Genomic DNA, 26,472 nt, shown 5'->3' with positions numbered 1-26,472 from the left:
GCCCTGAGCCATTTTTGGAAGGGCATTATAGAAATCAAGTTAATAATAATAACAATAATACAGTGTTCTGCAGTGACACCTTTGGGGGCAAAGAGTATTGGGGGTAGGAAAATGGCAGGTGGGGAAAGGGTTAAAATTCCACTCCCCCCCTGCGTTGTATTTTGATTGGGCCCCCTATAGCCTCTATTTCTAAACAAATAACTAGAGTGGGAGAGATTGTTGCAGTCTTAAAATACTGCATAGTTTGGGCTTGAGTCTGTAGGAGAGTAGATGAGTGGAAGACAGCCAACTTCCCCTCCTCCGCCTCTTTGGGTCCCTAGTCTTCTCGTGCTATCATTGTTGTGACTGGATTAATAGAGTGCTGGAACCAGTCTGAAGTCTATCCTCTCCCCCTCCCCCCATATACTCCTCCCATCATGATTTAATTAAATCCACAGGTAATTGTGGGTGTGTGAAGCAGCCAGCATGCAGTCAGCAAGTCCTAGGTGTGTCCAGTGCATGGTATGCCATGAGTTGAAGGCATGTTACCCCTGCTAACTTGGCAAAGAGGCACCTTTTTAACATGGTGATTCTCTTTTATTTCGCAGGGGGAGAGTAACTGGCCCTGTTCACGTCCAGCGCAGTACCTCCAGTGACTGTCGCTGGTGTCTATTTCATGTTTCTTTTTAGATTGAGAGCCTTTTGGGGACAGGGATTCATCTTATTTATTTATTATTTCTCTGTGTAAACTGCCCTGAGCCATTTTTGGAAGGGCGGTATAGAAATTGAATGAATGAATGTTAGACCCTGTACATAATCTGGTTTCACATGGATCTCATCAAGCTGCTTTTAGCCTCTGTAACTCTTCACACACACACACACACACACACTCTCTCTCTCTCTCTCTCTCTCTCTCTCTCTCACTGTTAGAAGTGATGCTGGTTTTAATATGCTTCTTCCCTTTGCAGTTCTTCAGGAGCCAAGATGCAGCTGCCTTTTAGATTATATTCCAGAGATAGTTTCTGCTGGGAGAAGCAGGTATAGAAATTGTATTTTCATGCTTCAGATGCTCTATTTGTAAGAAGAATACACAAAACCTGCAGTGAGTTGCAGACTGAATATGGCACTAAAGAAACATGTTCCTTGCAGCAAGATGATTTGCAGATAAATTGCCTAATTTTCAAAAACTGTCATTCTGCTGGATATGTTGTTTCTTTCCCTAAGGGAAAGAAATTTAGGAACATGAGACATGTGAAAATGATAAAGGATTTTCCTGGAGAAAATGACAGTAGGATTTACCATTAATGCAAAATGTGGACAACCTCCAAGATATCAGCAAAAGGATAAATGCACTCTGGAGTGTTCACATTCTAAGACTTCTACAAAGTAGAATATTCTGTTGCTTTGTTCCACATTCTTCACCATAAACTCCAAATTATTGTACATCAACAAATTCAAGTGCTAAGATTTTAATATTTAGTTAAATTCTTGTTTGTCTGGCTTTTTACATAACAATGAGTACATAGCCCTGTCGTTAACCCTTTTCAGACACGTGTTTGTGTGTTGTATATGTGCGGGGTCAGAATCACACCACTGGTTCCATCCTGACCTATACCGGTTCCGTCTAATTGTGCTTAGACAAACAGTGCATACATAGGTTTGTCTGATGAGTTGTTAAGCAGATAGACTGAGCTTGTGTAGGTTGGGGGAAGGCCAGTTGGCATGATGTAGGACCTGCCCCCACGCCCTGCCTCAGCATATGCATACATTCAGTCATGTTTCTGCAGGCAGAAACATGACAGAAACATGTCATGCTGTTTGCAAAGAACTTTCTGCAAGTCAGAGCTTTGTCCTGGGTTTAATTATTAGGGATGTAGGTGGAAATGTGATTACATTCCTGATAGGTTGTCGCTTGTGGAAGGCTTGCAGATTAATATTTCATAGCTGACTGTACTTGCTTGGATCAGAGAAAAGATGATTTGGTTTTTGGTTAACAACTGCAGCAGCTGTGAAATTGTGTATCAAAGAGGAAGCAGAAGCATGAGACCAATGTCTCAGAAGAGTGTGAATTACAGAAATGAAATTAGGACTCATTCTGAAACTCAGGAGCAATAAGAGTGTACATACGGGCACACATTCTCTGTGAGTTCTTGGCCATAGATTCTTTACAGTAATGGTTCTGTTAAATACTACATTCAAATAAACAAACACCCTTATATTTAAAAAATATATAACTTGGATCCCAAGCACACTCATTTGAAATTCATTGTTTTTTCAGTGAAATTTCTTAGCAAGTGTTTTTATAAATACTGCTTATTTCTTTGACTTCTTGGGCTGATTGGAAGCCTGTTATGATCTCTAATTGAATCTTACTATTGCCAATACCTGCCAAAGAACACAACGTATCAAACGTATTTTGTGAACTTATAAAATAAGTAAAATTGATGTACTATCTTTATTGGGGACTTTTCCTTAAAAGGATTGAGACTAACAGAGCTTTCAGCAAACCAGTAAAAAAGATACATGGAACAATATTTTAAACATTTATAAAAGAACTTTAGTCATTAAAGCAGCAAAAGTCAGTTTTAAAAACCAGGTTCCATTAAGCCTAATAAGTTGTAACATTAAGCTGGAATAGCTTTTAAAAATAAGTTATTCACTCTCGGGTGGATTTCTGTTCATGAAGAGGACTCTGACTTAAGCATGTGAAAATATTATCCAGCTGTTTCAACAGAATTCAAAATTTGTTAATGAGATAATGATAATGAGATAACAATAATAATTTTATTTATTTGATTGATTGATTGATTGATTGATATACCGTCCTTGCAAAGGTGGCTCAGGGCACTTTTCATTAAAATCAGAAAACAAAATCAATTAACAATTAAAATTAAAAACCAATTAAAAGCAGATTAAAATTCCTATTAAAACTTGTTAACATTAAAACTAAATATCATTAAAAGACAGGCTAAAAAGATGGGTCTTTACGGTTCTCCTGGAGGGCTCCAATGAAGACATTCCTCTTATATCCACGAAGAGCATGTTCCACAATCTAGGGGTGACAACAGAGAAGGACCTATCCCAGGCTGCCACCAGATGGACTGGTGGTACCCAAAAATGGACCCCTCCTGATGATCTTAATGAACGGTGGATATTTTGTAGAGTAAGGTGTTCAGGTAATGTGGACCTAAGCCATTCAGGGCTTTAAAGGTAATAACCAGCACTCTGTATGATATGCTGAAACATATCGGCAGCCAAGGCAACTTTTTGAGAACAGGCATAATGTGGTCTCTCCAGGATTCATTTTGGCCTGAAAGTGCAGATTATCGCTTCTGCCCCTGATGTCAGCTTTCTTTTACCCCAACTTTTTTCACCCCACTCTCTTTCAAGACTGGCAAAAACAGAAATAACTGTGGTTTATGACTGGGCTACATCTATACAATTTTGTTGCAAGACCTGAACAATAAGCTGAGGGGTTTTTGTTGTTGTTGTTGTTGTTGTTCTGAGATCTAGAACTGCCCTGAGATGCTGGCTAGACATCTCTGAGATGCTTTTGGCATAAAGCGGGGAAATTAGCTTGGGTTGGGGAGCAGTTCGGCTCCAGTATCAATTTAAACAAGTTTGGTGTATTTGGAAAGGATGGGGAGATGTAGGTGCAAAGGTGTAAAGTTTGCTTTGAAAGCTTTATTAAAGGTTAAAATGGGGATACAGAAGGCAAAGGTTAGTTAGGCAAGGCAGTTCAATAACTAAAGTTCAAAATGGGAGTCTTGGTAAAGGCTGGTAGTAATTTGGCTAGAGTTCCAAATCATAGCCTGCTTAGAGGCTCTTGCAGTGCAGGAGTGCGGGGGAGGGAAAGTCAAAAGAGAAGCGGAAGTGGGAGCTTAGAGAGAGAGAGAGATGTGAAGTTTGTTATTACCGGTCCTTCCTGGGTGCATTCGATGCACGATGGCTGGGCACTCGGGCCTCTTTCTGGAGTAAAGCGTGGGATGGGAGTGGGGAGAGAGAGTGAGGGGGCAATTGCAACCACAGCTTGCTAATGGGAATCTGTAAAGTCCCAGTGGAATCTGAACTGAATCCTCCCACAATCCAAAGCTATGTGGTCAGGCTGGAGTATTTATATCCAAAAACATGCCCTGTGGCAAAGATTGTTATTTACCAAGCAATTCTCACTTCCTGTAGGGGACACAAAAGTGTTATTGTGGGCTAGACTTGATTACTCTAGGTGTGTAGAGTGGTAGAGTAAAACAAAGGCAAGAGCAACTATACAAATATGGACATGAGCTTGTGAGGTGGGCTAGTGTTCGTTTACTTACCTTGAGCCTCCACGTGCTCCTATAGTTTGCTAACAAGCAACTCCTTCCTGGTCTTTCGCAGTCAATTCATTAAGGTGAATGGGTTGGGAAATGTGTAGTTTATTTGTGCTCCTTCTTGAGAGCCTTTTATGTTATCTCTTAGGCGGGAGGAATCCTTCCCTGATTGATTTTCCTTCAATGGGTATCTCTAGCTTTGGCCATACCTTGTTAGCGAGGTGCGGGCACGTCCTGTTTTGGTCTGTTTGACAGCTTGACTTGAATGCATGCTGCCCATATAGCCTGCACTATCAACTTGCTCTGAACCAAGTCTTTTCAACCAGTCAAGGTGAGAAGTTCACGAAGATCATGACCCCATGATCCCGTGCTGCTGAGACATCAAATAGAGGGGTGCTTTGCAATGCTACCCCAAAATGTAGCTTACTGGCAACAGATTTCAACAGCACCTTCATATTTAATAATAATAAACTGAATTAAATTGACCTCTTTACCTCTGGAACTATAGTTGCAAGTAAAAAATAGGCAGGTGCAGACTTTGCTTTAGCTTTGTAGACAAGGTTCCCCTCTTACCCTTTTCAATTCTAGCATTTCCTATCAACCTTCTTTCTCAGAACAAAAATTCAGTGCTGCAGTAAAGGTCATCTCCATTCTCCACCACAGCATTTCTCATTTTGTTATTTGGCCAAGTAATGTTAAAACTAAACCAGCTGAATGTATGTCAATCCAGACAAAAGTGTGGGGAAACGTTCTATAGATTTGAGGTACAGATATATGTAGTTTTGCATCTGCAGTATAACCTCAGCTGTATAAGCCTAGAGGGGGCAATATTTTATCAGTGGCTTTCTGTTTGTCTGTCTTTTCCTCCCTCCCTTTCCCCCATCGTTGTTTGCAGCCATTGCTTTGAGGTTCTGAAATTTGTACACTTAAATTGCCTTTTGTTTAAGATACTATTGGGTAATATGGGTGAGCAAGAGGGGAACTGGCCGTTGTTAACCAAGTCTGCTGTGAACAAAAATTTCAAGAGCCTTGAGGAGCCACTTGCTACCGAAAGCTGGAACCTAAGTGGTAATATGTAGTGGGGAGTTGGTGGTGTGTGGTTGCTTGGCAAGGAGGAATCTTGTGAAGTGCCAAGGATATGCTGTTGCTTGGAAGGGGAACTGATGGAGCTTTTAAGCCTTCTGCTGTTGGTCTCAGCGCTTGCCTGTTCCCCATGCCCAGCTGCATATTTTGAAATAAATATTACCCAAACACTACACCAGCGTGCCCTCCTCACAAGGACACTGATCTTGGAATTTTTCCTGGAAAATTTTCCAGATTTTTTCCAGAGAAATTTCACATACATTTTTTTCTCATTTGCATTAAAATAATTATCAGGCAAGTTTACTGTGCAAATTCTCCAGCTGCCCTAAATAGATTTTGTTATGATTTGGCATGCTATTTAATGTGTATATTTAGGTCAGCCCACCATATTAATTCTCAGTGCTGTATCGCAAAAAAATCCAAGTAGCCAAGTAAAGGTAAAGTGTGCTGTCAAGTCTATTTCTACTCCTGGTGCCCACAGATCCCTGTGGTTTCCTTGGTAGTCAAACCAAAATATTTATTGGGGGGGAAATAAATAAAGACACTTAATGTTATACTGAAACAAATTCAAAGCTTCATGTGGAAAGATATATAGAAATGGAAAAGTTTCCATAGAAAAACAAAGTATGCAAACTTTTTCTGTAGAAATTTTCAATCCTATATCTCTCGGAGGTCACTTCTACTTGAAGTACTAGACCATGTGAGTGTGGTATGTTTCACTGGAATGTCATATGTTCGGCGCAATGCAAAATAAACATAGCTGCATATATTTTATTTAACTAATGTATTCTGAGCTCAGAGTTTAGGTTTTCTGGGAGCAATATTTTCTCTTGCAGAAATTTCTCTGTGCCATGTATCCCCTTATAAAATCTTTGCTACATATTAGTTATACTTCCCTGGTATTTATCTCAGAGTGCAAAATTTGATATTGGTTCCAGCATATGATTTACACATTATCTTTTTCTTGACTTTTCTTAGAGCATAATCCATGTTCAAAAAGTCCATAATTATAGGGAGAAAGGACTAACATGCCTAATGTTGTTTTAATTTGTCTTGTGGGACAGGCAGGATTACCTGTAATCCTGCTTCTGCAGCCATTGGTTTAGCTGCTGTATTATGTCATTAATTTTGTAAGGCATTCTATTTTGCTGAACCTGGTCCTTTACCCTTGTGGACCAGTGTACACAGTGCATAATTTGGCAGCCTAGGTGGGATGAGGATTTGGAAGCAAGGAAGGCAATCAAAGGAGTCCAGAGGAAGGTGGTTGGAAAATGGGATAGACTAGGCTATGCATGAATTTAGAATTGAAGACCTTGGAGGAAATGAGATGAGCATATTGTTGAGGAAATAAGAGAGAAATAAACAGATAAACCTCTGATAGAAGCCATGGATAGGGTAGGGGATATGGTGGTGGCAAGAAGTGAGCTTTGCAAGTTGCTGTTCCACTTCCTGTGGAACTGCTGCATGCCTTTATGCAAAAGAGAGATTTCCAGAATAACCTGAAAGTTAAAAAAAATTGTTTTAGTATTTATGCCCTCTGGGGTCTTCTCTCTGGGGAAGTCTGCAAGGGGCTCCATGGAGGTTCCCCCTCCCCCCGCTGGCAAAAACCACCCAGATCAGGTGTTTTTTGTCCTGTTCTGGGCCTTTCCCCCATCACGGCAGCTATTTTGGAGGCTGCTGCACATGCACAATGGGCCTCTGCATTGCCTGGATCATGACCAGGCAATGCAGGGGCCCGTTGTGCATGCGCAGCAGCCTCCAAAATGGTCACCATGAGGGGGGAAGGCCTGGAATGGGCCAAAGAACACCTGAACCACATGGTTTTTGCCAAAACGGAGGCTGGCGGGGAGAGGGGGAACCTCTGCAGATGCCCCCCCGCAGCCTTGGAGAAGCCCCATGGAGGGGGTAAGTACTAAAAAAAAATGTTTTAACATTAAAATGCTCATGAACCCCCTCCCAAACTGAACCGGGGTGTGTGTGTTGATGGGCAGTAAAACTGAACTGGTCTGGTTCTGACTCGAACCAAACCAGGTCAGCTGGTTTTGTGCATACCCTTAGTGTGTGGTATCACTACCGATAGAGTTCTTTGATAAAGGTTTCATCCTTGCAGACATTTGTCTGTTCACCCTAGTTAAAATTCTTCATCCAAGCTGGTCTGTGTTCTCTCCATTTATGCTTGCCTTGTGTAGTGATTTATGTTGGGATGAAATGGCTGTGAAGCTCTACTTAATTAGGGTGGAAGTACTTAATAGTCACCCTACAGTGGCACAAATGACAAAGTAAGTTTGAGGGAGAGTGATCTTCTCAACCTATAGATGTCCTTCCTCCCCACTTAGGTAATTAGATGTTTACATCATTCTGAGTGAATGCCTTTGAGAAGAGCTTCTCTTTCCTGACATAGGGTGTGTGTGTGTGTGTTTTATCTACTTAAATATTTATCTCATTCTTTTGCAAAGGCACAAGGCAAATACCATTCAAAAACTTATATCTAGCCACTTTTACTTTGCTTCCTTTTGTCCTCAACTCTTTGTCTATGGATGCTGTCAGCTGATTTTCATATCATGGGAACATAGGAACACAGATGTCGACCAGGGAAGTAAATAACATTTTAATTGTTGAAATACTAATACTGAGGCTGTTTTTACATGCAAGGGAAACCAGGCTAAGGAAGCCCAGCTCGGTTTCCCCTGCACATGAGAACCGCTGTCAACTGCTCAGCTCCTGAGAGGAGAGCTGGTCTTGTGGTAGCAAGCATGACTTGTCCCCATAGCTAAGCAGGGTCTGCCCTGGTTGCATCTGAATGGGAGACTTGATGTGTGAGCACTGCAAGATATTCTCCTCAGGGGATGAAGCCACTCTGGGAAGAGCAGAAGGTTTCAAGTTCCCTCCCTGGCTTCTCCAAGATAGGGCTGAGAGAGATTCGTGCTTGCAACCTTGGAGAAGTCGCTGCCAGTCTGTGAAGACAATACTGAGCTAGATAGACCAATGGTCTGACTCAGTATATGGCAGTTTCTTATGTCCCTATGTTCCTGGTGGCACTGCAGTGGCAATTGATTGAGTGCCGTCAAGTCAGTGTAGACTCCTAGCAACCAAATAGATAGATTCTGTCCAGGATGATCTGTCTTCAACTTGGCCTTTAAGGTCTCTCCATAGTGCATTCATTTGGGTTGTAATCAAGCCCATCCACTTTGCTGTTGGTCATCCTCTTCTTCTCTTTCCTTTAACTTTCCCCAGCATGATGGACTTTTCAAGGGAGCTGGGTCTTCGCATGATGTGTCCAAAGTATGATAGTTTGAGCCTGGTCATTTGTGACCTCAGTGAAAATTCTGGATTGATTGTTCTATGATCCATTGGTTTGTTTTCCTGGCTGTCCATGGTATCCTCAAAAGTCTTCTCCAGCACCAGAGTTCAAAAGCTTCAATACTTTTTCTATCTTTTAGGACTGCCTGCTAGTCCTGGCTGCAAGCCGCTGGGGCTGGGAGACTGCGGGGCTCTAGGCCGCTGGCGACGGGGGGATCGCCATCATGCACTGCTCACTCATACAGTGCATCATGGGAGATCCAGGGGGCCCCAGCCCTTAACACTCCATGCTGCCGGAGGGGGCAGCTGTGCATCTGGGTGCATCAGCAGTGCATCCGGCCCAGATAGTCTGCAGGGAAGTAAGCATTTCCGAGTTTACTTCCCGCTCACCCTGTAGCCTTTTCTCACTGACCGTGAGAAAGGCTCACTGTATATTTGTTTAACAGTCTCATCCAACCATGCCAGAATGATAGGAACTCTCATGAAGAAAGTCCCCGTTCCCATGAGAGCATAGGAGATGCTGACTACTGCCCTGTCTCTGTGGCAACAGGAACTCATAGCAAAGCACTTCCTGTTGGTGGCATTTGTGCTACTTGCTGGCAAGTGTCTCCCGCTTTCTGCTGCCGGACGCTTTGCTTTTCATTTCTTTAAATGTTTTGTGTTACTTTCTTACCAGTAAGACTGATCTTAATGATTTTACATATGTAATGTCCATCGTGGTGAATGTGAGTGGGTGCAGAATAGGCATTATGTGACAATAGGCATGAGCTCAGTTGGTGCTATGGAAGTATTACCATAATCTTATATGCTTTAATTTTTTAAAAAAAGACTATTTTGGACTGTGTTCTGAGAGTACTGTCAAATTGGGGCAACACTGAGGACTGTTACAAAGAGGAATAATACCACACTTCAGGGTTGTGTTTGAGCCCTGCTGTCCACCTTAAGGAGAGGAGAGCTGGTCTTGTGGTAGCAAGCATGACTTGTCCCCATAGCTAAGCCCTGGTTACATCTGAATGGGAGACTTGATGTGTGAGCACTGTAAGGTATTCCCCTCAGGGGATGAAGCCGCTCTGGGAAGAGCATAAGGTTTCAAGTTCCCTCCCTGGCTTCTCCAAGATAGGGCTGAGAGAGATTCCTGCCTGCAACCTTGGAGAAGCCGCTGCCAGTCTGTGAAGACAATACTGAGCTAGATAGACCAGTGGTCTGACTCAGTATATGGCAGTTTCCTATGTTCCTATGTACCTTAAAATGAACCTCTGGAACTTTATTTTATTTGAAAGATATTGGGTCACCTTTTCAGATCCTGTCTTTTTCTGCACTGATTTTGAGGCTTATAATTAATTGTTTTGTAGCAAGAAAGAGATATTGGCTAACATCCAGACTAACTGCATTCCGTGATCTAAAGCAGCATGGGTGCTCATTTTGCCAGCCTTGTCTTCCCTCTGAAGCCCTCTGCACCACTCAAAAATGTGTCCCTGAGGACTGTGCAACCCTCAAGGACATATTTTCCAGAGACCTCTTTGGTGAGAAAGAAGATCAGCAAAATTCCACCCCCTGCAAGCACCCATGCTGCTTTAGTCTGGAATACAGCATGCCCTTGCTCTGTGTGTGTGTGCTTTGTTAGTCTGGATGTCAGCCACTGTGTGCATGCCCAGAGGTATTTTTCTTATTGCACCACAGCGTATACTTATATAAAACTTCTAATGTTATGCTGGACATTGATTCCAATCTGTTTCTTTAAAGGAGGGTGTGTGGCCAAAGATGGGAAAGAGTGGTGTTGAGTAGGCATAGCTAGATGAGAAAAAAGGATGGGGCTATAGAAGCAAATCTGACAGTATTTGTAAGAGGTCTCCCTCCCACCCAGTTTACACTACTGGATGTCTATTGTTATGCCCCTGTTATGTACTGCTTTTCTATTTGTTCATTTGCAAAACACATTGATTTAAAAAGGTTAACACATGTAGCATGAAGAAAACAGGGAAATTAATATGGGCTGCAAACTGGTTGTAGCTGTAGTTAGTTGTATGTGCATCCTGCAGAACAAGCCATCTGCAATTTATTTATTTTTCTAAATCGGGAATGCAAAGATGGATTCAATGAGCACTTGAACGTTCAAAGGCCTCAGCGTGCAATGCCAGTAATGCTGTGATCGTTAGAAGCACTGACAGCCCTCCCTCCAGCTATTAACGTTGTCTCCTTTCAACAGTATAAATGTCAAAATGTCTGCTAGCCTAATTAGAGCAGTAGGTCAACTAGTGCTTTCTCTGTGTAGGAACCTGGATTATTAGCTACATTAAAAGGACCACCTTTATTTTCTTCTTGTTCTGGTGTAGAGACACAGTAGGATTATTTTCCCATGTAGTGTCATTGGTTGCTTTTTAACAACATGTGCATTCTCATACGGGGGGGATTTCACAGGGGATTATTCTGCAAAAGATAGCTCCTTTTGGTTTCTAAATATGTGCAATAATGCAGGGTTTTGCTATGAGAATGAAACAGTTTATGTGGCCCCGAGGTTTGACCTACATGAAGAGCATTGATTTGTTTTTCTACCCCCAAAGCAAAATGTGCATTTCAAAGTGGTAGCATTAAGTACCAATAGCGATGTTCACCTTGTATCTATCAGATATAAACACATTACAGTCTTGGCATACTGTGCCAAAACCAGAACTAAGGAGAACTCAAGGGTCCTTTAACCTCTTGCAGTGCTAGGATTTTGTTAAGCCTTTAAAACCATCCCCACTCAATATTTATCTAAAAAAAACTCCAGGGATGGAGATTTCTCAACTCTCCCTGCTTCTGCACTGCTTTCACCAGTCTTATATGCAGGAAGCTGATAACCAACAAAAAACCTTCTTTGATGTGGTTTTGAACTCATTGCTGCTAGTCCTTTTCACCCTGGTAAACAATTGCTCTCTGTCTTATTTTATGAGCCTCTTAAATATTGAGAGCTTCTGTCATACAACTCCTTTCAGCTTCTTTTGTGGAATGTAAACATGCCATATTTGGCCAGTGTTGCTCCATATGCCTGACATGGTAATGTAGTGTAAGACTGATGCATCAAGAAACAATAATCATACTTAATATTTTATTTGTCTAGTGCTTTTAAGTGTTGAGAGTGCTTCCAACTTTATTGTAACCTAGACCTTGACAAACTTTCTCTGGATCTAGAAGCCAGCCCAAAAATTTAAGAGCCAGGCAATGGGCACTTGGTAACATTTCCAGACTCAGTGACAGGCATTGTGATGGTGGAGGAGAGGGTAAATGGTCTTCTCTTTATTTCCTTTACTTAAAACAAGAACAGGGCTGTTCCGGACAAGGATTTTGTTCAGTAACTCTGTCTCTGAATGTCCCAGTCTAGGTGCCATAGCTAAATTTCTAGGTGGCAAGGCACTAGTGTTTCCGCTAATGCTTTTCAAGTGTGTGCTGAATGAGTTTTGTTCTGAGTGGCAGTATCAAGATAGTGTGTGCACACGTGCATTCAGAGTGGGGCCTTCAACCTGAATGGGATCTCAAATTAACTGAACAGACATTAAAAAAAACAACTTGTGAGTGCATGCACATGCACATGCCTTAGAATGCAAACTTCATGGCACCTTGGTGCCTGGGATTTGTCAAGCCCTGTTCTAATCTTGTGAAACTGATTGCCAGGAAATCTAGGACCAACAAATGGAAGTACTTTTTCACACAATGCATAATCAACTTGTGGAATTCTCTGCCACGAGATGCGGTGACAGCCAACAACCTGGATGGCTTTAAGAGGGGTTTGGATAATTTTATGGAGGAGAGGTCTATCATCGGCTACTAGTTGGAGGGCTAAAGGCCACCTCCAGCCTCTGAGTACCAGTTGCAGGGGAGTAACAGCAGGAGAGAGGGCATGCCCTCAACTCCTGCCTGTGGCTTCCAGCGGCATCTGCTGGACCACTGTGCGAAACAGGATGCTGGATTAGATGGGCCTTGGGACTTATCCAGCAGGGCTGTTCTTATGTAATCCTTACTGTCACCCTGTAAGGTAAGTAGTATACTCCCCATATTGCAGCTTGGGAGGTGAGACTGAGAGGGATTGACTTGCATCAGGCCACTACATGGCATAGGTGAAATGTCAGCTGAGAATTTCCTAATTCGTAGCTCCATCTATTAACCCACATGCTACATCAGTTGTCAAGAGGTGCAACTTAAAATCCTGCCACTCATAGGAACATAGGAAGCTGCCATATACTGAGTCAGACCATTGGTCCATCTAGCTCAGTTTTGTCTACACAGACTGGCAGCGGCTTCTCCAAGGTTGCAGGCAGGAATCTCTCCCAGCCCTATTGGCGATGCCATGGAGAGAACTTGGAACCATATGCTCTTCCCAGAGTGGCTCCATCCCCTGAGGGGAATCTCTTACAGTGCTCACACATCAAGTCTCCCATTCAGATGCAACCAGGGCAGACCCTGCTTAGCTAATGGGACAAGTCATGCTTGCTACCACAAGACTAGCTCTCCTCCCTCCTTTCCATAGCCCCAAACTCACCTACAGCCAGCATGTCCTATACATTGATCAAAGGCAGGGAAAAACAAACCACGTGTTTAGACTCTTTGGTGTCTAATAACCTTTCTTCATAATGAATCCCTATGAGGATTCATTACACACCAAAAAATCTAAACACCTCAAAAATTCCTAAAATATAAACTGAGTACCCAGTGGCTTGCGGGTGGATGGGTGGGTAGTTGCACATGGGATGCCACTAATTCCCCACCCTCACCTGCAAAGCAGTGGGGTCAAAATGAACAGAAGAAATTAAGATGTGTAATGAAGACACCAAAGAATCTAAACACTTCAACATTTCCTAAAAAATAAACTGAGTACCCCTGTGTGTGGGAGTGGTGGTGGTGTAGTTAACACATGGCAGTTGACAGTTGGCACTGTCCAATGACAGTCAAAATGAATAGAATAAATTAAGGTGTATAATGAATTCTCATAGGGATTCATTATGAGGAAAAGTTATTAGACACCAAAAAATCCAAACACTTGAAAAATAGTGACTGCACATTTTGCTCCATAACTCCAATTCTACAAGCTTAGCTTAAAAAAAAAAATTAAAACTGGGGATCTGTATTAGGGTTAGGATAGGGCAACTTCGAATCTCCATTATTTCCTATGGCGGAAATATACAAAATCAGTAAAAACAAAATAAATAAATAAATAAAAATCATTAAAAATCAACCAAGTGACCTACTGCATTGAAATTTGGGTGGTAGGTGCTCCTAGGACCTTTATAAGTGGTCTGAATCAATCCGAATCAGTATAGAATCAAATCAAATCCAGATTGAATCTGGGGTGATTTGGAGGGACAAATTCGAACACAAAACAAGTCAGGGGTGATTCGATTCGGGCACAAATTGAATCAAAAATTGATTCGGGCACATCCCTAGTTGCTTCTGAATAAAGCCTTAAACTAGTATAATATTTCTTCATGTTTATAAAGGAAGCAGCAAAACATTTGGCAATGAGATTTTGAACCATCTATGCATGTGAGCCTGCAAAGCTTGTGAAAGTCCCTGTATCTTCCTTTCATTGCATTACTGGGCCTGCATTCCTGAACTGCTTTTTTAAAATCACTGCTGCTGATTGTTTTTCTAACTTCCTGACCTGCACAACCCTTGGAAGTACCTGGAGGTACTTTTTCCTTGTCAATCCTGAACTCTGTTGTTCACACCACCTTTTTTCTTGTCTGCCCCATGAGAACCTGATCTTCCCTGGAAACAATGGAGGTCCTACATCTGCAATTACCTCATCACTATACAGACCCCAGAATTTACTCCAGCAAAGTAGAAGGCTATATTGCTTCACTGCCTGGTTCCTGAAGATCAAAGAATATATACTCATTTGCTCTTTCCTACCAACTTGGAAGGGGATGCCAACCGTTACAAAACAGCCTTAGATGATCATTTCAACCCTACTTTGAATATGATTGCTGAACTTTACAAGTACTATTCTAGATCCCAACTGCCTGGTGAATCTGTTGATCAGTTTGTCACAGCATTGTGTGCCTAAATGTAACATGTGAGTTTGCCAACTTTACTGATGAACTGATCAGGGATCAGATTGTTAGGAAAACAAACTGCTCTAAAGTGCTCGAAAAACTGCTATTTGGAGTGGAAACCTACCTTGGATAAAGTTATGGAGATGGCTGGGATTGGAGTGGGCGTGGAAATGCTTTTCACTGTGCCAAATCTTTGGTACCCCAAAACCAAGCTCCTGAAATCGAGGCTGTTCAGTTTAAATCTTTCCAAGCCCAATCTTCTCTTATGGCACTTCTCCAGAAAGTAGCAGCATAGGAAAGGAAGAGCTACCAGTGCTACTGATGTGGAGACTCTATCCTCAAAGCTGATTTTGCTCACTGTCCTGCAGAGGGGTACTTGCAACAGGTGCAAGAAAAGGGGCCACTTTGCTCAGGTTTGCAAGTCTGCTTTCTACTCCATTACTGATTCATTATATGATAAGGATGAGGCAGATGAACCACTTCCTGACAGCATTTTAAGTGTGACAGACTTAGAGCTTGCTTGTCCACATGGTCAAGTAAAACTTTAATTTTATTATTTATCCAGTATCAAATGGCCATGAAGTGCAGATGATGGTTGATTCTAGTTTTCCATAGACTATCATTTCTCACCTACTTTACATTACCACATCAAATCTGCACCTCCAGCCTTCAGACATCCATCCATGGGGATATGGAGGTTCCCCTATTACCATAAATGGATACTTCACTGCTGTCCTGGAATACAAAGGATCTACTGCAGAAGGGAAAGTGTATGTGTCCCCAAAAGGAGTCTCAATCTTGGGCTGGAAACATCCGAAAGATCTCTGGTTTAGCGTTAGACTCAAATAATATGGAACTCGTATTACAGATTATGGAGCATCCATATGCTGATATGACATTTTTGTTGATACTCCTGGCACTGCCATACATTTCAAACATAAAATTCAGATAAAGGCAAGTGCAATACCTATACAACACAAAGTGAGGAACGTACCCCATAGCACTGTGCCAAGCACTTAAAGAACAGCTTTTAAGACTATGGCATGCTGACATCATAGAGCCTGTTGATTTTTCAGAATGGGTCTCTCCCATTGTTCTTTTAAGGAAGTCAAATGGTACACTTCGAATGTGTGTAGATTTAAGAAATGTGAACTAAACATGGTAGTGGATTGTTGGACTGGGACTAGGAAGACCCAAGTTCAAATCCCCTTTCGGCCATGAAGCTCAGTGGGTGCCTTGGGGTCAGTCACTTATCTCGCAGCCTAACCTAACTGACAGGGTTGTTGTGAGGATAAACATAACTATGTACACCACCCTGGGCTCCTTGGAGGAAAAGCGGGATATACATAAATAAATAAATTTTAAAATGCTGCTTATTCTGAAAGAGGCCTCAGTGTTCACAACTTTGGACTTGTCTTTGATTCAGAAGTTCTCGCAAATACACAGCCTTCATTACCCCAGAGGGCTTCATTATCCCAGTCAAAAGACTGTCCTTTGGATTAGCCTCTGCAGCTTTGGTATTTCAACGAATGATGTATGCAATTTTTGGGTCTATGGATGGTATCACTTTCTTCCACAATGACATTTTAGTGTATGCCAAAACTGTTGAGGAGCATGATGCTAAACTGACAGAAGTCTTAATAAAACTCTGACAACACAGACTTACTATCTCTACAGAGAAATGTAAGTTTTGCACACGTCCTTGGGAAACACAGTATTTCAGAGTGGCGTACATCACAAAACCAACTTGGTGAAAGCTATTCGGGAAGCTCCAGAGCCACACAACAAGGATGCACTTCGCTCATTTTGAGGATTTTATGATTATTACTTTAAATGTGTTAGTCAATTTGCTTCCAAAGTTGCTCCATTTCATCTTTTAAAAAGAAAAGAAAAAGTATGTAGCATTTAATTGGGATGCATCCTGCAAGGCTAGTTTTTAGACTATCAAATTGGCCATTGCTGAATGCCCTGCTCTCACTTTTGACACCAACAGGCACACTGTTGTAACCATGGATGCTTCTGAATATGGTTGCGATGGTGTCTTGACCCAGCAAAAAGGGGACAGGGAAGTTACAGTTGCCTTTGCTTCCAGAGAGCTTACTGCATCAGAGAAGATGGGGCCACTGGGTGAAACAGGATGCTGAATTAGATAGGGTTTGAGCCTGATCCTGCAGGGCTGTTCTTATGTTCTTATCTAGTCTGTCATTGAAAAAGAAGCTCTAGTCTGTTTCTGAGCAGTGAGACACTTTAGGACTTAGTTGTGGGGCAGAAATTCGCTTTACAGTCAGACCATAAACCCCTATCTGCTTTATTTATTACCCGGGGATCAAGTTGAGCAACCCCAAGAATAGCCAAATGGATCACAAGTCTTAGGGACTTGGATTTCCAGGTGGAATATCTTCCAGGTCTCCGGAATACAACTGCAGATTGTTTATCTTGACTTCCACTTCCAGGCCAAAGGAAATGCCTGAAGAAGAGGATGATGGAGTTGTAATTGTGCAAATAGCTTCATCCACTCATTGAGTGATCACGTCTTCTGAATGGAAAGTGGCCCTCCGTGCTGTTCAAGTGCTTATCATAACTAATGGATGTCAGTGCAAGAACAAGGTACCGGAGCACCTTCAACCATACATGTATATAGCAAGTGAGCTGTCCCTTCTCAATGAGCTGGTGCTGAGGACTGATCGTTGGGTGGTGCCAACCTTCTTACAAGCAAATCTGATCAAAATTGCCTATGAAGATCACCTGGGCATGAATTTCTTTATTTCTTTATTTCTGTATTTAACATATTTTTATACCACCCAAGACTTGCGTCTCTGGGCAGTTTACAACAAGAACTTGATTAAAAGGCAAATCTGAGAAAGTTTCTGGTGACCAGGTATAAACAAACACATTGCAAATGCAGTCAGGCACTGTATGGCTTTGCTGTATGTGACAAATCAGACTTTTACCACCCCCTTGACTCCAGTAGAGTATCCCAGTGGTCACTGGGGAAAACATTCTTTGTATATAATGGGGCCTTTATATAGCCAATCCACAAAACAAAGATTTGTTACAATGATGGGGGATTACTATTCCAGGTGGCCAGAAGTTTCATTTGCTGACAACATTACTACAAACAAGATGATCCAGTTCATAGCTGCAGTTTTTGTAAGATAGGGTCTTCTTAAAGAACTAATAACTGATAATGGGACACAGCTTACCTTATTTGAAATGGAGCAATGCATGCATAACCATGGGATAAAACATCTTTCCTTTTACCATCCTCTAGGGAATGGCTTAGTGGAAAGAATGAACAGATTAGTGAAGGAAAGTTTACAACTGCCTACTATGCAACAGCAACCCTGGAAAGAGGCAACCCGTGAACTCTGTTTGCTCATTGAACTACCCTCATTCTACTACTTGAAAATAACAGTTTGAACTGATGAGAGGATGTAAAGCTACCATCAAACTTACCCAGTGGCAGCAACTGAAATGGCTTTCTGTGTCATCTTACCCTGCAGAGATTTGTGAATGGTTAAGGGAGAAGCAACAAAAACACAAGTTTTATGTAGATCAGAAATGGGGTGCAAAACAGCAAACATTTCAGGTGGGGGACTTTGAATACAGTTGCCTTATAAAGTGAGAAAGGGATGTTCCCAATATTATGCACCCAAACAATCAAAATCTGAGGAGATTCTGTCATACTGGATCATGGAAAAAACAGTTTGAGACTTTCCAGAATGCATACTATGAGGCAAGAGTGAAGGGAGTCTGATCTCATGAGAGGAACCGGAGAGGAATTTGATCTTGCCTCCAGTTTTGACCTCACGGATAAGGCTGATGAAAGTGCTGAACAATCCTCGGTACCAGAAGAAAAATCACAAACAGCTCTTGTGCCAGAGAACCCAAGATTAGGAGAAGTGTGCATGACAGGAGACTACCTAAAAGATTTCTAGACTTTGTCACTAAATTTTAAATTAATTCAATTTTGGTTGTTATAAAGGGGAGGGATATGTTCTATCTAGTAATCTTTTGTCTTTTTTTTGTTCGGTTGTTTGTCCCAGTAGAGATCCTGTAGAGTGTGTGGGGGCGGGGGATGGAGTCACAAAGAAAAAGGAGGGAAAGAAGGAGGAAAATATTAAGTTGCTTCTGAATAAAGCCTTAGTTAAACTAGCATAATATTTTTTGTGTTTATAATGGAAGCAGTTACAAAACATATATTTAGAAAGGAGGTTACAAAACATTTATTTAGAAAGGATATATGACATCTGGAGAATAGCCGACAGGAGCTGGGCAGTATCCGGTTCAGCAAATGCCATCTCTTAAGGTGCGAGGGTGTAAAAGATTCAGATAAAACAAGGGGACAGAGTAGAACCACATAAAGAGTGGACAGAAGGCTGTGCCAGCTTGTCAAAGAGATCAAAGAGCCAAAAGAAAGATAGCACACACCAAGTAAGAGATTCAGTGTATAGGTACTTATATGCCAATGCCAGAAGCCTCCAAGCCAAGATGGGCAAGCTGGAGTGCTTCGTTGCTAATGAAAACATAGATATAGTGGGCATAATGGAAACCTGGTAGAACAGTGAGAACCAGTGGGTCACGGTTATCCCTGCATATGAACTCTATAGAAAGGACAGGGAGGGGCACATTGGAGGTGGAGTAGCACTGTGTGTTAAAGAAGGGAGAGAATCTTAACAAGCTAGAAAACCTAGAGTCCAGAGTCCTCCACAGGTAACAATACAAGGCCTGAAAGGAAATGTGCTACCAGGGATGTGCTATCGTTTTCTGGATCAAAACGCTGACAAAAAAACTCTCTCTCTTGTTTTGGATGAATACATTTGGTTTTAATTGCAAATACTTTGGCTTACTTCATTTTATCATAGTCTAAATTAACCAATTTCCACTTTCCCTCTGCAGCCCCCTATTCTTAAAAATATGTTCCTGTGGTTTGAAGGGCCATTGGGGAATTTTTTTATTGCTCCTACCAGTTTCCCCGGCAAAAGGGAACTTAGACTCTTCTGGTATGTTTTATAATGCAATTCTATGCATATTTACTCAGAAGTTAGACCCACTTCAATGGGATTTACTCCCAAATAGGTACTGTACACATAAGATGCTAGCTTTCGTCTTTAAAAAGAAACACAACATATTGGTTGCACGTAATCACCCTGTTTTTCTTGTTTGTGCTGTGATCAATTGTGCTATGATTTACTTTAATAACATTCTTGGAATGGAGGTTAGGAGCTAACAGCCATGTAGTTTCTCAGCCTTATAATTTCCTTTGTGCAGAATGTTTCAATGCTTTAGTAACTGAGCCAGCTTGGTGTAGTGGTTAGAGTGCTGGACTAGCAGCAGGGAGACCCGAGTTCAAATCCCCATTCAGCCATGAAACTAGCTGGGTGACCCTGGGCCAGTCACTTCTCTCTCAGACTAACCTACTTCACAGGGTTGTTGTGAAAGAGAAACTCAAGTATGTAGTACACCGCTTTGGGCTCCTTGGAGGAAGAGTGGGATATAAATGTAATAATAATAATAATAATAATAATAAAAATAACTGTGAATATTTCCTAACTAGTGGCAACCAATGAAAAGTTCATTTTAAATCAGGCAATCAATTGAATTTAAATGCAGCTGTTGCCTAAACAAATATGTTTAAATATTTATTATGAACTATCATACACACACACACACACACACACACACACACACACACACACACCACCTTTCAATGTAAAACATTTCCAGGGCAGCTTACAATGATAAACTTTAACAATAAATAAGAATAGCAATAAAAATAGATAAGCAACAAATAATAAAACAGCAGGATAAAAACAGCAGCAATTAAAGCACTTCAGTCAATTAAAATTAAAGATTAAAATGTTTAGCGGAAATAAAATTGTCTTTGCCTGGTTAAAAAAAAAGTGACAGAAATGCCAGAGAGAGTGAGAGTTAGATAACTAGATCATTACAGCTTTCCCAAATTTCCCAATTTCTGCTTACTCCACCTTGGGGCCCTTAATGGATGGCCTCTCCTGTAAAGGCTGGGGAGAACATCTTAGAGCATTGATTGTGCTGTGTGGGTCATATGGTATGTATGTGTGTGTGTGTTTGTTTGACACATTTGTATGCTGCCCAAAACTTACATCTTTGGGTGGTTTACAATAAAATAATACAAACAAAACAAAATAAAAGGTTAAAAACTTTACAATTTAAAATTTAAAACAATGTTAAAAACTATTAAAACAATAAGGCTCTTCACACAAGCAGTGTGGAGAGCCTGCAGGGCTTGTGTGGGGAGAGCGGGGCTTGACTCGCTCTCCCCACACATGAGTATTCCGCCACCCTGGGCAGTGCCTGGGGCATTTTGGGGAGGCTCCTGATGCTGGGAGGCTTGCTGCAGTCTCCCGGTCGGGGGCGTACTCTGCTCGCGAGTTGCTGCGGTGTGGAGTCGCGCTGCAGCATCTCATGACTGAAAAAAGCCCTCCTCGTTTTAGAGGGCGGCTACTTTGGCGGGCTAGCTGCTGTTGAACCACTGGGCTTGCCCGCGAGCCCGGTGGTTCTCACCATGGGGGGGAAACCGGGCTGGGCTCCCTTAGCCTGGTTTCCTCCCATCGTGATAATAGCCTCAAAATCTAATTAAAAGCCTGGGTGAACAGATGTGTCTTAACTGCCCTTTTCAAAGCTGTCAGGGATGGGGAGACTCTTGTTTCCACAGGGAGCGCATTCCAAAGCCTCCGGGAAGCAACAGAGCCCATCCCCAAGAAGGCACCCGATGAGCCGGTGGCAACTGCAGACAAACCTTTCTCAATGATCTCAGTGGGCGGTGGGGTTCATGGTGAAGAAGACGTTCTCTTTAATACCAGTTTTATTGACCATTCATTTTTTATATTTGAGTTTCTCTTGTATTTTTGAATCTGGTCATATTTTTTTTATTAAGATCAGTGCTGGGATATATGAGAGCTCGTGGTAGAAGTGGCTAAGACACTGAACTGTGAATCAGGGCTTCCCTGGCTTGAATCAAGGAAGGAGAGCTGGTCTTGCTGTAACAAGCATGAATTGTCCCATTTGCTCAGAAGGGCCCACCTTGTTTTGCATTTGTATGAGTGATATGTGAGCACTGTCTGCTGTCAGATATTGCCCTTATGGGATGGGGATGTATCTCAGTGGTAGAGCATCTGCTGAGCATGCAGAGGGCCCCGGGTTTAATCCATGGCATCTCCAGGTAGGGCTGGAAAGACTCACGCCTGGAACTGTAGAGAGGGGCTGCCAGTCAATGTAGACACTACTGAGCTAGATGGATTAATGGTCTTACTCGATATAAAGCAGCATCTCTGAACTGATTTACTAGGCGGCATTAAGCAAGCCCCCCTCTCTCAACTTCAGCTCCTCAGCTCCAATATGGGGATAATCATGCTCACCTAGCTTAAAGGGGTGTTGCAGAGATTGCAGCAAGGTGATTCATGTGTTTGAAAACAAAATCAAAAAAGTATTAGTAAATGTTAAGTATTATATATGGTCTGATCAGACCTGATATGTAAGATCTGAAAGCATAAGGCAGCTTTATAGGTTAACACAATGTCTGCTTTAATATTTGCTGATTATGAATGTGAACTAATTTGATGCAATGAACACATACTTGATTTATTTTCTGCTCTTGTATACTGTTATGTTTTATTACATATATCCTTATTCAGATAATTTATATTGCTTTTTCTTAATTGTGTTTCTTTGGGCTTCCCATGGGAATGAAAAGCAGGATGCAAAAAATAAATTTAATTTAAAAAATGAAGTAAAATGATTTAATATTCACTCTGTAGGATGCTATAGTTGGCTACAGGTTCCTAACACATGCTGATACCGGAAGTCCTCATGTAGTATCTTCATGTATTAGAATCAAGTTCCTTCCCTGGCATCTCCAAAATAGGGCTGAGAGAGATCCCTGCCTGCAACCTTGAAGCTGCTGCCAGTCTGTATAGACAATACTGAGCGAGATGGACCTGTGGTCTGACTCAGTATATGGCAGCTTCCTATGTTCCTATGTTAGGGGTTTTGTGTTGCTGTTCTGTGTGTAGGAATTGTATAGAGTGTAAAGCATGGTCCCTGGGCATAGAAAGATAAAAGACTAAAAGATCCTGGTCACTGAAGAGATATCTGCACTATGGACATCTCTTCCCCAAAGGGTCAATAATTTGACAAGTTCTTTGTTAAAGATCACCAACCCTATTCATGGAACTATGATTATTTCCGGGGTTCCCAGAGAGGAGGGAGTGATTTAAGTCTTCAGTGCAGATTCACGCTCTGTCTCTGAGAATGGTTTACCTCACAGAGCTTATGTGAAGACAAACAAGATAAAAATAGGAAAACATGTTCACAAATAGAAATGTTATAGTTTATAATAATGCTGGAACACAATTGAAATAGTGTAGGAAGGTAGAAGTTAAGTGTTAGAGACAAGAAGGTTGAGTGAGGGAAAGGCATCTCCAAAGTTTGTTTTTTTTAAAGTCCACTGGACTCTTAAAGTGGCACAGAGTGAAGGAATGCGTGCAGTACTCAAAGCTAAGATGATTCAACTACAAGGCAAGCTGATTTTGTTTGCACATTTCCCCTGTTTTTTCAGTGTTCCCAAACATACTTCTTTTCGGTTGCAGATGTGCTAAGTAAATAAGGGACATTGTTTGGGTGTTGGAAGCCAGTGAACCTTGACTTTGAAAGGACTGAAATGGGCAAACCAGGAAAGTAGAAACATCAAAGAGGAAGGATGAAAAAATTCATTGGGGGTGGAGGGGGATGGACAATGCTGACATGTGTTAGAAAAGCCAGTCTTTCCATTTCTAATGCTCCATAACCCAATTCTGCCTGTCAAGGGACTACAGGCTGGATTTGAAAGGGGTCTTGGAGTTCAGTGTGTTATCTATTAAGCAGTTAACTGTAGCACTTGGTAGGCTGGGTTTGGCTTTGCTTGATTTGTATTCTGTTTGTGCTGCAGGGAGCTGATTTTGCCCAGACCAAAGAGCAGAAGAGCTGCTCCCTTGGATGATAACAAACCAATTATTAAAAGAAATAAGTTCACCCCATGAGGTTGCATGGCAAATTAATTAAGGGTTTGCACAATAGCTTCTATTCGGGCTGAATCTTTGGGAATTGTTCACTTAATCAAATTCTCATTTAGGTAAGACGGGAATGATGATGTTTGACAAGAAATCACATCCATATTGCTCTTCCTGAAGCCTTCCGAATTAGAAGCCAAAGTTTGCCATTGGATGCTGATTTGCTGCTGCATTCTGATTGGGCTGGAGAAATGCTGGCCGATAAGCTTGGAAAGAGGAAGACCTGGTACTCCCCTACCAAAACCGCCCCCGCCCCATTCTGACTATGACACTCTCTACTTGGACTGTTTTAAGCTCCATCTTCAGAAACCGTATTGCAAGCTGTAGCTATTCCTGATAGGTAGCAGACACTTTGCATTAGCACCTGATTGCCTTTGGAATGTTCCTTTATCACAGTAGATTAATGCTTCTGGTTTAACTTCTTAAGGGAAGGCAAAGACAATTGCAGTAATGGGGAAACCGTGGGGGAATTCTTTTGGGAAAGGTTTTCTCAGCTCTATCTTACTTTGGAATGCCAGTTGACTTGAGGTTCCTTGGGTTTTTCTTCCTGGAGTCCTTGTCAACTGAAGCAGGAAGAAGCTGTTAGTAGCCTTAGTGGGTAGCTCATTCTGGCATCTCATTGGCTGTGTTGCATCTTGTTCCTGTATCTTTGAAGAGGCCCATTTTTGTTGTTGTTGTCTCTTCTCATTGCTTTGTTCTTTCAGAGTAAAACTGTAACCCTGTTGTTCTACCTGCGTCCAGATACCAGTACGTTCATACATGTTTTGTGTGAATGACTGTACCTGCATTCATTTTGAAAGTGAACTTGGATACAGACCCCCCTGAAATGCAGGAAGCAGAGAGGAAGTGTACTGCATTCAACATGACCTGTGAATAACTGTACTGTGTACACTGTACACAGATTGTATGACTGCTGAATATAATGTGTGAGTGGAGATTGTTACCTTTTTAACCTCTTCTTTAGCTTAAAGCAGTAAGTGGTCCTTCTCCCAAATAGCCAGTTAGCTCCTTTCTATGTTGTTTGCCTTGTATTTTCTTTATTTTCTGCCTTTCTGGTTTGAGGTTTCCTAATAATCCTTCCACCTAAACTTCCTCCTTTTCTCCTGATCCAGCTGTAGTGGTTTTTCTCAGGCAGTTGAATAAGGCGATAAGCAACACTTTTGACTCCCTCACCCGGGGATCTAATAGCTCTCTGCCTGCCCACAGTGGGTGAACATAACTGGATTCCTCCTGTGTCAGTTCTGAAACCAGGCTGACTCACTTCTTCTACCGCTGCTGTCTTTAACCTGTCTTGTTCTTGGGTTTGAGGCTGCCCATATGGAAATGTTTGTTTTATATATGTTGTAAAATGTCTCAGGCACTTGAGGCCCCCCATTCCTTTCATGCTTTAAACAAAATATTTTAGCCAATTTGGAATAAACTAAATGCATTTCCGTATAACAGCATGTCTGTGGCTTGGCAGTGGTTCTGCATTGGCTAATCTGTCGAAGTGCAGTAAGTTGACACTGGTGTAAATAGCATTCTGCAGGCCCCATTGTGTGTATGAAGTGGCAGATTATTGCTCTCCATATGGTCTATAAATTGTTTCATTGCCGCACAGCATGGGGTCTGGGCTCATTATCCACACCACAGTTTATTGAGAGAGAGTTTTCAGGCACCCCCTGAGTTAAAGTGTTATAATAATACTGTATTGCCTAATACAATCCCAGACTTGCTCGTGGCTTCTTCATTCATTGGAAAGGGCAGCTGATTTTGAACTAGAAGTCTGTGAATTTTGCTGCTGTTGTTAGTTTGAATTTGAAAATGACCCTTGTGTGGAGCTTGCTCCAGAGATGGCCTTATTTACAAGCCCCTCTTTCCTAGGTAGCGACATAGCCAGCCAGGGACCTCGGAAAGGGAGGTGAGTCACTGCAGTGGCCTCTCCCTACCCACCTGACTGGAGGCGCAAGTCCAGCAGTCAGCGTAGTTTTGTTTAAAACATTTATATGCATCCCTGCAGTTGAGAGAATCTCTCAAGGCGGCTCACCAAACCATAGTGTGAGCCAGCGTGGTGTAGTGGTTAGAATGCTGGACTAGGACCGAGGAGACCTGAGTTCAGATCCCCATTCAGCCATGATACGTGCTGAGTGACTCTGGGCTAGTAACTTCTCTCTCAGCCTAACCACAGGGTTGTTGTGAGGAGAAACTCAAGCATGTAGTACACTGCTCTGGGCTCCTTGGAGGAAGAGTGGGGTATATAGAAAACAGTATCAAGTACAAATGAAACTTAATGTTACATCAACAGAACCAATAAAAAGCCCAACCGAGTGATAAAGCCATAAGAACAGAGGGAGCTGCCTTCTACCGAGTCAGACCATTGGTCCATCTAGCTCAGTATTGTCTACACAGACTGGCAGCGGTTTCTCCAAGGTTGCAGGCAGGAGTCTCTCTCTCAGCCGTATCTTGGAGATGCCAGGGAGGGAACTTGGAACCATCTGCTCTTCCCAGAGCGGCTCCATCCCCTGAGGGGAATACCTTACAATGCTCACACATGTCTCACATTCAAATGCAAAGCAGAGTGGACTCTACTTAGCAAAGGGGACAATTCATGCTTGCTACCACAAGACCAGCTCAGCTCTCATGACACACTGGAAGTCCTGCAAAAATAAAAAGGTCTTTGCCTGGTGCCAAAAAAGCACCAGACAA

General features: G+C 42.1%; 1 protein-coding gene across 6 annotated transcripts in view; it reads left to right on the top strand.

The window, feature by feature from the left end:
- EVL (Enah/Vasp-like) overlaps window positions 1-26,472 on the top strand; it is a 254,336-nt gene that overhangs the window by 75,856 nt on the left and 152,008 nt on the right. The window contains exon 1 of one of the 6 annotated variants that reach the window (XM_053258061.1): window positions 922-1,017. The exons of the other annotated variants lie outside the window; for them this stretch is intronic. Within the exon in view, the coding sequence (XP_053114036.1) occupies window positions 929-1,017 (89 nt within the window). The 5' untranslated portion in view covers window positions 922-928. Of the gene's footprint in view, window positions 1-921; window positions 1,018-26,472 lie in introns of those variants that run through there. 6 annotated transcript variants of the gene reach the window in all.

Source organism: Hemicordylus capensis, chromosome 1 (genome assembly GCF_027244095.1).
Source record: "Hemicordylus capensis ecotype Gifberg chromosome 1, rHemCap1.1.pri, whole genome shotgun sequence".
NCBI lineage: Eukaryota > Metazoa > Chordata > Lepidosauria > Squamata > Cordylidae > Hemicordylus > Hemicordylus capensis.
This window is presented reverse-complemented; position numbering and strand designations above follow the sequence as displayed.